The following is a 14,722-nucleotide window of genomic DNA, read 5'->3' as shown; positions in this document are numbered from 1 at the left end:
GAATTTGGTTTTAGTGAGCTATGGCTAAAATGAGTATTCTGTTAGATAAGACTCAAAATCACCCATTGCGGAACAATTCAGACATGATCTTCTTGATCTTTGTACAGGATATTAGTTGTTGGTTATGTCATGGGGTTTTCGTGATGATATTATATTATTGTCCACAAGCTGAGCCATCCCACAGACACAATAGGGACTATCCATCTATCCAACTTCTTTCAGGGCTTACTTCCAAATGCACAAACCTCATTATCTGAAACTTTGGCATTGTTTAACACAAGAATACTACATTCAAACTACATTTATAAGTCAGAAAAGTAGAAAAAGCATAATAGATCCCCTTTAAAAATTGGGCTTTTGTTTAACGTGAAAACATTCATTCATGCATTCATTCATTCATTTTCTACCACTTTTTCCTCACGAGAGTCACAGGGGGTGCTGGAGCCTATCCCAGCTGTCTTTGGGCGAGAGGCGGGGTACACCCTGGACTGGTCATCAGCCAATCACAGGGCACATATAGACAAACAACCATTCACACTCACATTCATACCTATGGACAATTTGGAGTCTCCAATTAACCTAGCATGTTTTTGGAATGTGGGAGGAAACCGGAGTATGGGGAGAATATGCAAACTCCACACAGAGATGGCTGAGGGTGGAAACGTGAAAACAATTTTAATCTATTGTATGAATTGATATACGTATCTGCCAAGCAGATACATATAGTTATAGCTTATGCAATATGTTAGTTGGACCTGCAACCAGTCAGAATAATTGGTGGTTTCAAACATGGGCCTTCTCCTCACGAAAACTTAGAATGTTAAATAACTACTACAGATGAAAACAGTATTTTAAGCCTTGTTAACTACTACTTTGTCTTTGTCAATCCCCAAGGGTCTGCAGGCCAAATGTTGGGGTCTGTGTGTGTGTGTGTGGTTTTTTTTTTTGCAATAAATTAAGTTATGGCATATTATTAAAAAGTGCATAACTATGAATTGTAACATCCGGGACACACTATAGCAGGGGTGGGCAAACTACGGCCCGGGGGCCACATGCGGCCCACTAAGCGATTGAATCCGGCCCGCCTGTTGCTTTTTAAGTATTTCAAATTTTAACATACAATTTGGCAACATAACTTGCAAGTCGGACGTCTTATTTAGTAAAAAAAAAAACAAAAAAAATTACAAATTAAATGAAAATAAATAACAAGAAAAATATATATATTAACAATATACATATAAATAAATGTATGATATATTAAATGACTGATGTTTAAAGTGCTCCTGAAAAAGTTTTACAGATAAAATTAGACCAAAAAAATCTAGAAAAATTATAAGTATAAAATAGTGTGTATGTTAAATATATGTTATGGCCCCCCCGGACAATTTTGTTAACTCAATGCGGCCCACCAGTCAAAATATTTGCCCACCCCTGCACTATAGACTTTACTAGACTTTACTATGCTACAGTGTAGTCACAAATAGGTATAAATAATGTCTTGTGTGTTTGCAGATGGATGTCTGCAGTTTCAGAAAAGACACAAGGGCGCCCTCTGCTGGATAATATAGCTCAACACCGTCAAAGGGGACCTATTATGCTCATATTGAGGCACTTTGTATTGAGTTGTGGACTTCTATAGGGCAGCTACACACGATAACCAGCACATAAGGCTTTATAATGCTTCCAGAATCTGCACCTATTCAGCTGTATTTCTTTGGATTTCGTGGTTTCCATGAAAACGGTTTGTTTTAATTCGATTTATGGTTCGCCTCCAGGCACGCCCACTCTGCTGTGGTTGGTCACACTGCCAGTGCATAGAAAGAGTTCTGGTATGTGCCACTAACAGTTAGGAGTTGTCAATCGGGTCAACAGCTAGGGGATCAAGGTTCGGTTCCCTGCTGTGGTTTAGCTATGGGTGTAGCTGCTCTATAGGAGTCTACAACTCACTACAAAGGGCCCACTACAAAATGAGCATTATACGTCCCCTTTAAGAGAAGAATTAATGGATCATCCTGGTGATGTCCTCCTTTAATAACAAACGGAGGTGTTTCAGTGTTTATATAGTGAGGTGTGTTTTATTGCTTTTTCATCGGGATACTACAGCGGTTGACCTATTTTTATACTTGTATGACACTTAAGAATGTTAAAGTGTTACTTTGAAACTGTCGCCCTGGGACGGACTGCGTTTTACTGTGCTGTACTTTCGACACAGTTTCTCTAATAGAGCAGCAACCGTAAAGGTATAATTGTCACAACATAAAACTGATTCAATGTTCCTAATGTTGGCGATTTTTCAGATAATTGCTTCTGTTAGATTTAATGGAAAATACATGTGTAGATGTTTGGATTAAATGTAGTTAGCAGGGAAAGTATTGACTTACATGGTGGAGAAATCCCATACAACTGCAGAATAGCCTACCATGCCCACTAGGTGGCAGTCATAACCACAAAATAGAGAAAACGTTATTGTAATTTTGCAAAAAGGGACAGTTCTCAGTTTCAAGACATAGCTCCTTATCAGTCAAAGAATCGAACATTTTAATTATAAAAGGAAGGTAGACAGGTAACTTTAGCTGTCTTTCAGGTTGGCATCATAGACTGACTAGACACCTTGCTGTTATTTCAAACAGGACAGTGTGTGAACCATCTTTGATGGATGTGCTTTCACTAAGCATTGAGAGCATAACTAAAGGCATAATAACAGGTTATAAACATAATCAGCGGTTGCCAGCAGTAATCAGTAGCATACACATAAAGTACTTACTGTAGAACAGTAGCAAAATATGTCCCAATACTTATAATGTAAAGACTGAGGATGTGTGTCTGCCAACTATGATAAAGTCACATAACGTACTGCTGTACAGTGTGTCAAGTAGGTTAATGTCCTGTGTAGTATCTCTCGGGTACATGACACGATGATGTAAGACACGACAATACTGGAACCAAAACCTGTTAGTAATATTCCTAGACTATATTAGGAGAATGTGATGTGTTATCCAATATACACTAGTCCCAATTGCTCTTGTGTGTGATTGTGATGTGTGTGTGATTGTGTGATGCATCCATCCATCCATTGTTCACGCCACTTATCCTCACAAGAGACGTGGGGGTATGCTGGAGCCTATCCCAACTGTCTTCGGGCAAGAGGTGGGGTACACCCTGGACTGGTCACCAGCCAATCACAGGGCACATATAGACAAACAACCATTCACACTCACATTCATACCTATGGACAATTTGGAGTCGCCAATTAACCTAACATGTTTTTGGAATGTAAAACCCGCACATGCACGGGGAGAACATGCAAACTTCACACAGAGATGTCTGCACAATAAACCCTATTTAGTAAACTTATTAAACTTAAATTTAGTGAACTTATTAAATAAACTAAGACATGGTGTTGACAGTGGCATCCTAACATCCTAATGCAGTGGAATCTCTAGAATACTTGGATGTATTTTATCTTATTGGAGTAATTGTATTCATTCATTCATTCATTCATTTTCTACCGCTTTTTCCTCACGAGGGTCGCGGGGGGTGCTGGAGCCTATCCCAGCTGTCTTCGGGCGAGAGGCGGGGTACACCCTGGACTGGTCGCCAGCCAATCACAGGGCACATATAGACAAACAACCATTCACACTCACATGGAGTAATTGTATTTTATATTATAATTATTATTAGGGTTTCCAAGGTAAGGATTGAATACTTGGACTTTTCGATGAATATAGTGTACAAACATGTATTATACACAAATTATCCATAATATTAATTTTCTACACAATTGGTTTAGCTCTAAAGAGCACATTTAATTTGATTCACATTTTTTTTGCGGTGAAAAATCCCATTTGTCACACTAAGAGTGGAAAACAGTATATTTTTCTTACAAACGACTTGAAAAGAAACACATGCGTGAACGTGCCACCATATCACAGGCCTGATCTCTTGAGGAGGATTCTAAGAAAAACTATTGATCACAAATATTACCATGCAAACAAAATCAGATTTTTATGCTTTTAGTATATTTGACAGTGTGATCATTAGGTCCGTATATCACATGGCAGTCAAATGTGCATCACAATGTCACTAGCAACAAATATTGTCAAATACAACCCCTGGATCAGACTCCAAATGGGCAGATGAGTCCCACTATGAATAGACTTTTTACACACTGGCTTGGCTTGTGAACTTGGCCACTTTCTTCATATTTTTGTTGAGGTTGTGGAAGGCGAGAACTCAAACTTGGGTCATACTTTTGTATTTTGGTGTAACCTCAGAATATGGTGTCATGGCTTTCCAAGGAGAGGTCAGTTCTGGTGAAATAGAAATGTTGTGGCTATTATTTAACAAATGTCACGTCTCTGCAACGTGACTAAATACAGTACAGTAAGTTCTACTGTATGTATAGGTTACACGTGTCATGAATTTGGGGATTTTAATGTTGTACTGTAGGGGTTGCTCACACATTTTCAGCCTGCGAGCTGTCCCAAATATCTAACTCCTGCTGTAAATATTGAAAAATATATATTATATTTATATTTTATATATTTAAGTTTAGTAAGTGGTTAGCGCGCAGACCTCACAGCTAGGAGACACACATCTCTGTGTGGAGTTTGCATGTTCTCCCCGTGCATGTGTGGGTTTTCTCCGGGTACTCCAGTTTCCTCCCACATTCCAAAAACATGTTAATTGGCGACTCCAAATTGTCCATAGGTATGAATGTGAGTGTGAATGGTTGTTTGTCTCTATGTGCCCTGTGATTGGCTGGCGACCAGTCCAGGGTGTACCCCGCCTCTCACCCGAAAACAGCTGGGACAGGCTCCAGCACCCCCCGCGACCCTCGTGAGGAAAAGCGGTAGAAAATGAATGAATGAATGAAGTTTACTAAATAGGGCTGCACAGTAGAGAGTGGTTAGCATGCAGGCCACACAGCTAGGAGACCTGGGTTTGATTCCCCGCTGTGGCATCTCTGTGTGGAGTTTGCATGTTCTCCCCGTGCATGTATGGGTTTCCGAAAACATGCATGTTAGGTTGGGTTAATTGGCAACTCCAAATTGTCCATAGGTATGAATGTGAGTGTGAATGGTTGTTTGTCTATATGTGCCCTGTGATTGGCTGGAGACCAGTCCAGGGTGTACCCCGCTTCTCGCCCAAAGACAGCTGGGATAGGCTCCAGCACCTCCCACGACCCTCGTGAGGATAAGCGGCAGAAAATGAATGAGTGAATGAATATAAATTATTGTACCTATAAAATCTAAACTCTGAAACTATTACACTAAATATTAATGATTAGTATTTCACATATGACAAGACAGTTTCAAAGTTTACAGGTAAAGTAATTGATATCTACAACCCTTCCTGTACGCATCAAAGCAAAAGCCTCCATTGGCTCTTAGGCATTTTTAACTGAGGTTGTAAGTTCAAGGTTGCAGTCAGGTTAAAGTACAGACCCTATTCTTTTATGCTGTGTCGAATTATAGTCAAGCTCTACATTGTACTTATATCCTCAACTGCAAAAGTCAAATGCCTTGAAATGTCATATCCAAAATGTTTGTAATAAAGCGTGTAATAAAATTTTATGGTCGTTTTCCAGAAGTGGCGGCTTCATTTGAAAAGGATCTTTATATTGCTTCCTCATTTGGTCAGATATCCAATTCAGTCTTTAAAATGTCACTATAGCATGTGACTATAAGCCAAAGAGTTGTATTATTTGACTTAAAGGTGCTGTCTGGCATGGTCGGGTACTTCAATTAGGCCGCTAACGTTCAAAGTAGTATATCCCACCCTCTTCCTGTTCAGAGCATTCGAGATACAACTCACATTAAACACCTCACAGACAGTGTCGCTCCTTACATTGCAAAAGAAATGCAACCATTCAATACGGTTATATGACATAACATATATAACATATATTTAACATATATACAGGCAAGCTCAAGCCCATGTGGCTCACACAGGTACACTATACTTGAGTACCATCTAGTGGTTCAAGTGTGAATTACAACTCATAACAACAACGATAAAATGGTCATCCTCAGGTTACAGTGGTTGTTTTATAGACCACATTCAATTGTTTGAGAAATTTCAAGTCAGTCTAACTTCTGGAGTCAAACTTTGGGGTTTAATAACAGCACAACTGTGGAGTGTTTGGTCAGAAAAAACCATAGCACAGGCAACACAGAAAGTGTATGTGTTTTGCCAAATTTCACTCTTGTGTGAAGCAGTTCAAGAGTTACACAATGCTGTGTCCTACTTTTTTTCCCCCCATGACTGTACGTTGCTTTATATGCAGTAACTATATAAGTCATGTAACACATTGAAAGTATTTTAGCACATTTGTGTGTTTGTTGACAAGGGACAGAGAATAAATTATCATGTGATAGGGCCACACAGGGGACTAGTGTTGAGCACGTCTGGAAATCTTGGTTGGAACATCTGTGTGAAGGTTGCATGTCCTCACGGTGCTTACGTGGGCTCACTGTGAAAGGAACACAGTCCAAAAACATGCATGTTAAGTTAATTAGACACTCTACCTAAGTTAGTTGCTCCAGCTCACTGCATGGTGACGACAAACGATGTTGAAAATCCATAATGAGTTGTAATGAGAGGACAACCTGAAACAATTAACAAACATAAGTGAGAAATGTTACAGGAATTGTACTTTTATAGTTCAAGTGATGACATACTTGTGATAAATGTTTCGTATGTTTTTCATCTCCGCCACAGGGTTGGAGAACCAGAGGCAGTAAAGGCGATGCTGTGGTAGGCGGGGTTTGCGGTGGTACAGGTTTCTGATTGGTCACGGCGGTTTTTGTCAGGCTCAAGAAAGTGTTTAAATAGCCAATCATGTCGCGCGATATAGTATGTGTGGAAGTGTCACTGAGCCCTTGGCCCTCTCTCGGTGGAAGACCGCGTCCGAGCGACACCTCGTTCCCTGCGCTTAGCTTACACACTCACTTCAAGTACCATGGAGGGCTCCAGTAGTTGACGTTTCCTGAACCTTCTCTTTTTAAGCTTTCTTCCGTCTGATCAACGAGCACCGGTTTATTGACGTTTTGACTGACTACGACCTTTTTTTCTCCTTCCATCTTCAAAGAGCTAATCACCAGCGGAAATCATGAAGTACATCATCGGCATCGGAGGGTGAGTGAACGCCTCTGGACTCAATGAATGGAGCGGGGCGGCTAAGCTAGCCGGTTAGCGCAACTGCGAGGCCATAAGAGGCCGTGGCACGTGGGGAGGGCGCTCCTAACATCCGTAATTATGTATTTTCTTTGTGTATGACTGATTATTCCACACTTTTGTTACACCTGGCGTCGACAATTTTTTTCCACCTAGATAGTGTAATGTTAGAGTGGAAAACGAGCGTTATTTATCCTTTGTAAGGCCAGCATGCTGATAATGACAGCCATACAGGTCATTATGTGTAATTTGTAGTTCATAAATTGATACGCGTGTGCAGTCTGTTTAAACGCTATAATCTTTTTAATGATGTATATTACAAGATTGGTTACTCATTAACCATGTGTTTATTCTATGCAGCGTAACCAATGGAGGGAAAACCACCCTCACCAACCGCCTAATCAAGAACCTGCCCAACTGCTGTGTGGTTCACCAGGATGACTTCTTCAAGGTGAGGCTTTGTGCTTTTACTTTGAAAATGGATATTGTCTAGTTTGAGGTCAGGATCGCTTAGGAGTAGCTGCAGGTTGGTGAGGTATTATTAATAGCGTGTAGAAGACGTGGTGCCTTCCATTCAAGCATGTAGCACTAGTGCTATGTACATTGGTACATCTTATCAATGTATGTTTCAGCCCCAAGATCAGATTGCGGTTGAAGATGGCTTTAAGCAGTATGATGGTAAGCCTGTGTTTTTATGGAAGGGTTTGCGTGTCTGTCTCATTTGGGATATGCATGCTTATATATGGCAGTCTCATTCTCCATTCTCATTTGCCTGTTCTACATGCTTCTTTCCTCCCTCCCCTTCCTTCCTACCCGTCTGTCTGTAGTCATTACTGCTCTGGACATGGAAGCCATGATGAGCACCATCTACGCATGGCTGGAGAACCCAGTGAAGTTCGAGAAGTCTCATGGCGTCAATAACACCCTGGATGGGGAGATTCTCCCAAAGTCCGACCACAAGGAGGAGACTCACATTCTCATTGTGGAGGGCTTCCTGCTTTACACCTACCAGTAAGATACCAGCTTTTAATGCATTTCTAGTTTTAATCCCTAAAATATATAAATTTTTATTTCACTTTGCAGACCATTGATCGACGTGCTGAACCAGCGTTACTTTATTTCCATCCCGTATGAAGAATGCAAAAAGAGGAGGTGGTAAGTTCCGTGTCATTAGTTAGCATTTAGTGTGCTGTCGTTTTTATTAGCGTTTGTGTACTGCAGCTCAAGGAACTACACGGTACCAGACCCCCCCGGCCTCTTTGATGGCCACGTCTGGCCCATGTACTTGAAACACAAGAACATCATGGAGGACACAGGCGTTGATGTGTGTAAGTACCCACACTTTTTGAACACTCTTTCCTTTTTAAACCGGTGCTAACATCGTCATTGTGTTCCCTTCTACAGTGCAGCTAGATGGAACCAAGTCAAAGGAGCAACTGTTCAACTTTGTCTACGGTGACATCCTGAATAATATCCAACATTCTCTTTAACAAAGGTAAAAGCATCAGAAGCCATGGCCTCTCCTTCGTGTAAACATGTTACGTCATGTAAATATGTTATCTTTCAGGTCACATGATCAGCTAAAAGGAGCATGTATTCAGCCTGCTTGAAGACCAGCTCGCCTTAAGTTTCTACCTGGCAGCTCATTTTAGCTGACTGCTATGCTTTTTTTTTTTTTTTTTAATTGGGAAAAAAAATTGTAACCGGCAGCATCAAATGCTGGCATGATTTTATATCAAGCGTATTTATTGCTTTATACAGCCTACACTCCACAGACTTGGATATATTCAGAGGATGGTTGCATACGTCAATAAATGATCCTCATGACAACTTTGTATTGTGGTGACTGGGAAACTCCTACTAACAAAAATGAAATGGCTGTATGGTCATTGCCAAAAATGGCGCTCACTCTGAGCTGTGATGGTCACTATCAGGCCATGTGCTGCTGTAGTGTGTGTGTGTGTGGTGTGAATGATAACTGGAGTCATGAGTTTGTACCTGCGTCACCTCCAACGAGACATGAGCCTTATCTATATTCAGACACATGGGCCAGTTACCCTGAAAATAATGGTCATAATGACGCCATTTTGAACCAGCAAGCGTGAAAAGCAAATATTACACACAAATATATAAAATATAGTAAGCTGTTCAGAGTCTTGTGGAGGACAAGTATGTCTGAACAGCAGACCATACCTGAATAAAATATATACTGTACTGTATAATCAAAAAATACATAAGCACTCTTAAATTATTTCAGTGTATGATCTATCATGGGTAGTGTGGTCAAGTAATTTTTTCTGCAACACATTTGGACTTTATAATTGAGTTATAAATCGGATGATGTGTTTGTCTGACAACTTTAAAGAGAACATCTGAAGTGCTGTGAGTCACAGCCTTTTGAGGGAGTGACCTTTCCTTCCCTTCAGTTTTTCCTCATGTAGTAATAGCCACACTTGCCAGTACAATCCATTCCCATACAAAAGCTTAATAGAAATGAAAATAATACTCAGCTTTGGATAGTTGTGGTTGTCGGTGGTGTAGAACTACTGAGCTGTTGCTAATAGTTGGGTATAAAATGATTGAGTTGCATATAAAAATGCATTATGAAGCATATGTACCTAATGTAGTAGCCAGTGAGTTTATATGAAAGTAGGTCAGGGCTTTACTATATGAGTCAGGAAGCCATGATTTTCCATGACATCTATATAATAGAAATCTAATTTCATTTGAGTATGTTATGTTGACATTTCTTTCGAGTGGTCACATGACAGACTCAAACGATATGCCAGTACAGTAATTACTCCACCCAGTTCCTCTGTGGTAGGCTACGTGCCAACTTATCTAGCCGTGAAGGCCTGCAAGCCATGTATCGTACAACAGATGTTATTACGCCAAGTTAAGTAATACACACAGTCTACTGCCACTCAAGTGTCGGGTTTATTCTATTGGAGTTTGGTGGGGTGTGAGCGAGCACAAGTGAGTCAGAGATCACATTACAGCGCCATTCATAGGGGAATGTCCTGCAACCTTCTTTAGTTTCGTCTAAAACAAACCTTCAAATGCTTCTCTATTTATTGTACGCTTCAATTTAACGAAACATCATTTTGAAGTTAAGTACTCTTTTACACCATTATACATTGTGTAATTTTTCACAGAGGCCTGTCCACTCATTTTAACATGGGTGTCAGTACATAAAGCGTGCCAGCTGGTCAGAGTAAACTTGAACGTGTGAGATAAGTGCTTACATAACTTCATGGCTGCACTCTCTAAGAAGAAAAATGGCCTCACACTGGCCCACATCTGCATGAATACCCAATCCAAAATGACTGGCGTCTACTTGTGTGCGTGTGGTTTTTCCGGACTTTACACATGTTGCAATATCGTAAGCGAAAAAAAGAAATGTAATTTAAATCCATATTTTTAGCGTAGTAGGCTATTGTGAACTCATCGTCCTCAGTTATTGTGTGATGCTTGTGTATGCTGGTGGTGACAGAAGACTTCATCTTTTGACACAACAACAAACCCAGCAGTTTGCCTGAAACCACACCAACCACCGCGCTGGGGTTAGGTGGCCTCCAGGACTGGATCTCGCTGGATGGTGTTTGTGTATATGCAGGCCACACTCCTGCTCTGTCTACACACCTCTCTGCACAGTGGATCCAAGCAGCAGAGGAAGCAACAGTCTGCTGCGGTGGACTCAAATAGAGCATATAAACAACGTCATAAATCCTCCCTAAGTTCAGACTTCTCACATCTTCACCTCAGGACAGACACTGCAAACAACTGACTCGTCTTGGCACCTCAGGTGACTGAGTGCTTTTATTTTTTTGTGTGCTACTCGACTAGTGAATCTGCATTTCATTTAAGTACACTGGTGGATTTCCAATTTGGTTTTGCTAATGTATTTATTTATAAACAGTGTGCACGTCACATTATGATTGATGGGTGCAAGCTGCTAATTTCCCTCTCATACCGCATTTAATGTTTCGTAACAGTAACATTTCATTTTCACCTGAGTTTTCAGGTAGCTGCTAATGCTTGATTCAATATTGCCATACAGAGTAAGAAAACATACTTGTTTTCCTCTACAACGGAATCCTTCATTCACTGTCTGCAACAAATGTCCCCCCGAATTCAGTATAAATATTGTATAAAGTATTAATGTTGAAGAAATAATAATACAAAATACAGACAATTTTGAGGCAGCATGTGACAAAATACGATAAAAATATAAACAGTGATTATTATACAATAACTGACCAGATAAAGAAGCAGGAGATAAACAATGTACCGAGTGTACCGAGAGTGAAACAAGAGTTGTATGCACAATAGCTGGCAATGCCGTTGGACTAAAAAAAAATGTCACTTGGCTTTCTGACCCAAAGCAGCCAACAATATAACCAATCTAAGCATTTGCTGACCTTATTCTTTCATCACTGTCATACACAAATACACAAGTAATAACATGTAGGTTTATAGAGTACATACAGTATGGGTCTCACTTTTCAATAACACAAAAATACAGTACTTACTGTATAGTCCAGGGTGTACCCCGCCTCTCGCCTGAAGACAGCTGGGATAGGCTCCAGCACCCCCGCAACCTGAGGGGAAAATGGTAGAAAATGAACTTACTGAAGAACTAATTAGGGACTAATGAGTAGTTGCTGAGGATCTGAGGCACATGCATTTAGAGTAGTTAGCAATGAACTAATGGGCGGTTGCTGAGGATCTGAGGCACATACATTTAGAGTGGTTACCAAGGAACTACTGAGTAGTTGCTGAGGATCTGAGGCACATGCGTGTAGAGTAGTTACAGAGGAACTAATGAGTGGTTGCTGAGGATCTGAGGCACATGCATTTAGAGTAGTTACCGAGGAACTAATGAGTAGTTACTGATGATCTGAGGTACATGAATTTAGAGTAGTTACAGAGGAACTAACGAGGAATTAATTCGTTGTTACAGGGGATCTAAGGCACATTCATTTAGAGTACTTACAGAGGAACTAATGAGTAGTTACTGATGATCTAAAGCACATGCATTTAGAGTAGTTACTGAGGAACTAACAAGGAATGAATTTGTTACAGGGGATCTAAGGCACATGCATTTAGAGTAGTTACCAATGAACTAATGAGTAGTTGCTGAGGATCTGAGGCACATGCATTTAGAGTAGTTACCAATGAACTAATGGGCGGTTGCTGAGGATCTGAGGCACATGCATTTAGAGTGGTTACCAAGGAACTACTGAGTAGTTGCTGAGGATCTGAGGCACATGCGTGTAGAGTAGTTACAGAGGAACTAATGAGTGGTTGCTGAGGATCTGAGGCACATGCATTTAGAGTAGTTACCGAGGAACTAATGAGTAGTTACTGATGATCTGAGGTACATGAATTTAGAGTAGTTACAGAGGAACTAACGAGGAATTAATTCGTTGTTACAGGGGATCTAAGGCACATTCATTTAGAGTACTTACAGAGGAACTAATGAGTAGTTACTGATGATCTAAAGCACATGCATTTAGAGTAGTTACTGAGGAACTAACAAGGAATGAATTTGTTACAGGGGATCTAAGGCACATGCATTTAGAGTAGTTACCAATGAACTAATGAGTAGTTGCTGAGGATCTGAGGCACATGCATTTAGAGTAGTTACCAATGAACTAATGGGCGGTTGCTGAGGATCTGAGGCACATGCATTTAGAGTGGTTACCAAGGAACTACTGAGTAGTTGCTGAGGATCTGAGGCACATGTGTGTAGAGTAGTTATAGAGGAACTAATGAGTGGTTGCTGAGGATCTGAGGCACATGCATTTAGAGTAGTTACCGAGGAACTAATGAGTAGTTACTGATGATCTGAGGTACATTAATTTAGAGTAGTTACAGAGGAACTAACAAGGAATTAATTCGTTGTTACAGGGGATCTAAGGCACGTTCATTTAGAGTAGTTACAGAGGAACTAATGAGTAGTTACTGATGATCTAAAGCACATGCATTTAGAGTAGTTACTGAGGAACTAACAAGGAATGAATTTGTTACAGGGGATCTAAGGCACATGCATTTAGAGTAGTTACCAATGAACTAATGAGTAGTTGCTGAGGATCTGAGGCACATGCATTTAGAGTAGTTACCAATGAACTAATGGGCGGTTGCTGAGGATCTGAGGCACATGCATTTAGAGTGGTTACCAAGGAACTACTGAGTAGTTGCTGAGGATCTGAGGCACATGTGTGTAGAGTAGTTATAGAGGAACTAATGAGTGGTTGCTGAGGATCTGAGGCACATGCATTTAGAGTAGTTACCGAGGAACTAATGAGTAGTTACTGATGATCTGAGGTACATTAATTTAGAGTAGTTACAGAGGAACTAACAAGGAATTAATTCGTTGTTACAGGGGATCTAAGGCACGTTCATTTAGAGTAGTTACAGAGGAACTAATGAGTAGTTACTGATGATCTAAAGCACATGCATTTAGAGTAGTTACTGAGGAACTAACAAGGAATGAATTTGTTACAGGGGATCTAAGGCACATGCATTTAGAGTAGTTACCAATGAACTAATGAGTAGTTGCTGAGGATCTGAGGCACATGCATTTAGAATAGTTACTGAGGAACTAACAAGGAATGAATTCGTTGTTACAGGGGATCTAAGGCACATGCATTTAGAGTAGTTACTGAGGAACTAAAGAGTAGAGTAGTCACAGGAACTGAGGCACATACTGTACATTTTAGAGTAGTTACAAAAGAACTAATGAGGAACTAATTAGTAGTTGGTAGGTTCATTCCTCATTAAAGACATATTTCTGTAGAGTGTTACAGTACCTACATATGCCGTAATAATAGTAATAATAATAGTGTATGCATGTTTGAAAATGTATTTTTGAAAATGGCTTCCAGCGTGTGAAAATCTGAAAATGCTGGCTTGTCGTTTCGACACAAAATATTTTCAACCTGCCAAAAAAAAATACAAATAAAATCCCACAGATTGTTCCCGTATGGATAGGGTCTGATGGGTGTTGAGATCAGCAAGTTCCACTGTAGTACATCTAAAAGTACGAAAGAGTACTTGTAGTTTTCCTGTTATGAAGTCAACCTCAAAGTGTACAAGACGACACATGCATTTAATGAATCCACAGCATGCTGCTCCTCAAAACCTACTTAGTTGTTTAGTAAGTCGCTTCTACATTTAGATATTTTACAACAGTCTACAAGGAACCGACAAAACCAGTCATTTGTGCAATAAAAGCTTTCTACTAGAGTTGTCTCACAAGCTTGTTTTGAAAACGTGACCAGCGAGAGGCCACCGCGCTTTTGGACACAAGCGCCGCACCTGTGGGATTGGTGGGAAAACAACTTCTCACCTCCTGTGGTTCACCAGCAGCGTCTGTGTTTACGCTCCATTGGTCTGCCTTTGGGGAGAAAATAGGCCACAATACAGACACAACAAGACACTAGACATGGGATCAGACATACAAGTATGTTGTACAGCTCTTTAAGTCAAAGTGGTAATAACATATGCTAAATTCAATTCAGCTAACTTACCGCTGTAT

The 14,722-nt window shown here is 40.3% G+C and overlaps 1 protein-coding gene across 2 annotated transcripts; it reads left to right on the top strand.

Annotated features, from left to right (window-relative positions):
* Positions 1 to 6,850: 6,850 nt before the first annotated feature.
* On the top strand, positions 6,851 to 9,009 carry mibp2 (muscle-specific beta 1 integrin binding protein 2). 2 transcript variants are annotated; one of them, XM_058088955.2, is made up of 8 exons: positions 6,851 to 7,140; positions 7,540 to 7,630; positions 7,812 to 7,857; positions 8,007 to 8,190; positions 8,263 to 8,334; positions 8,401 to 8,507; positions 8,584 to 8,674; positions 8,747 to 9,009. In XM_058088955.2, exons 1-7 carry the CDS (start codon positions 7,115 to 7,117, stop codon positions 8,667 to 8,669), a joined length of 612 nt encoding a protein of 203 aa, XP_057944938.1. In that variant the 5' UTR covers positions 6,851 to 7,114; the 3' UTR covers positions 8,670 to 8,674; positions 8,747 to 9,009. The 2 variants fall into 2 exon arrangements, with proteins under 2 accessions (XP_057944938.1, XP_057944939.1); XM_058088956.2 differs by lacking the exon at positions 7,812 to 7,857.
* Positions 9,010 to 14,722: the final 5,713 nt, after the last annotated feature.

This window comes from Doryrhamphus excisus, linkage group LG13, assembly GCF_037039965.1.
Source record: "Doryrhamphus excisus strain RoL-2023G ecotype Guam linkage group LG13, RoL_Dexc_Guam_v1.1, whole genome shotgun sequence".
Lineage (NCBI taxonomy): Eukaryota > Metazoa > Chordata > Actinopteri > Syngnathiformes > Syngnathidae > Doryrhamphus > Doryrhamphus excisus.
This window is presented reverse-complemented; position numbering and strand designations above follow the sequence as displayed.

Excerpts from the sequence above, each read along its gene's own strand:
- mibp2 (XM_058088955.2), top strand. The coding sequence starts at position 7,115 with ATGAAGTACATCATCGGCATCGGAGG. Across the intron at positions 7,141-7,539 it reads TACATCATCGGCATCGGAGG|CGTAACCAATGGAGGGAAAA; the intron begins GTGAGTGAACGC and ends TATTCTATGCAG. Across the intron at positions 8,191-8,262 it reads TTCCTGCTTTACACCTACCA|ACCATTGATCGACGTGCTGA; the intron begins GTAAGATACCAG and ends TTCACTTTGCAG.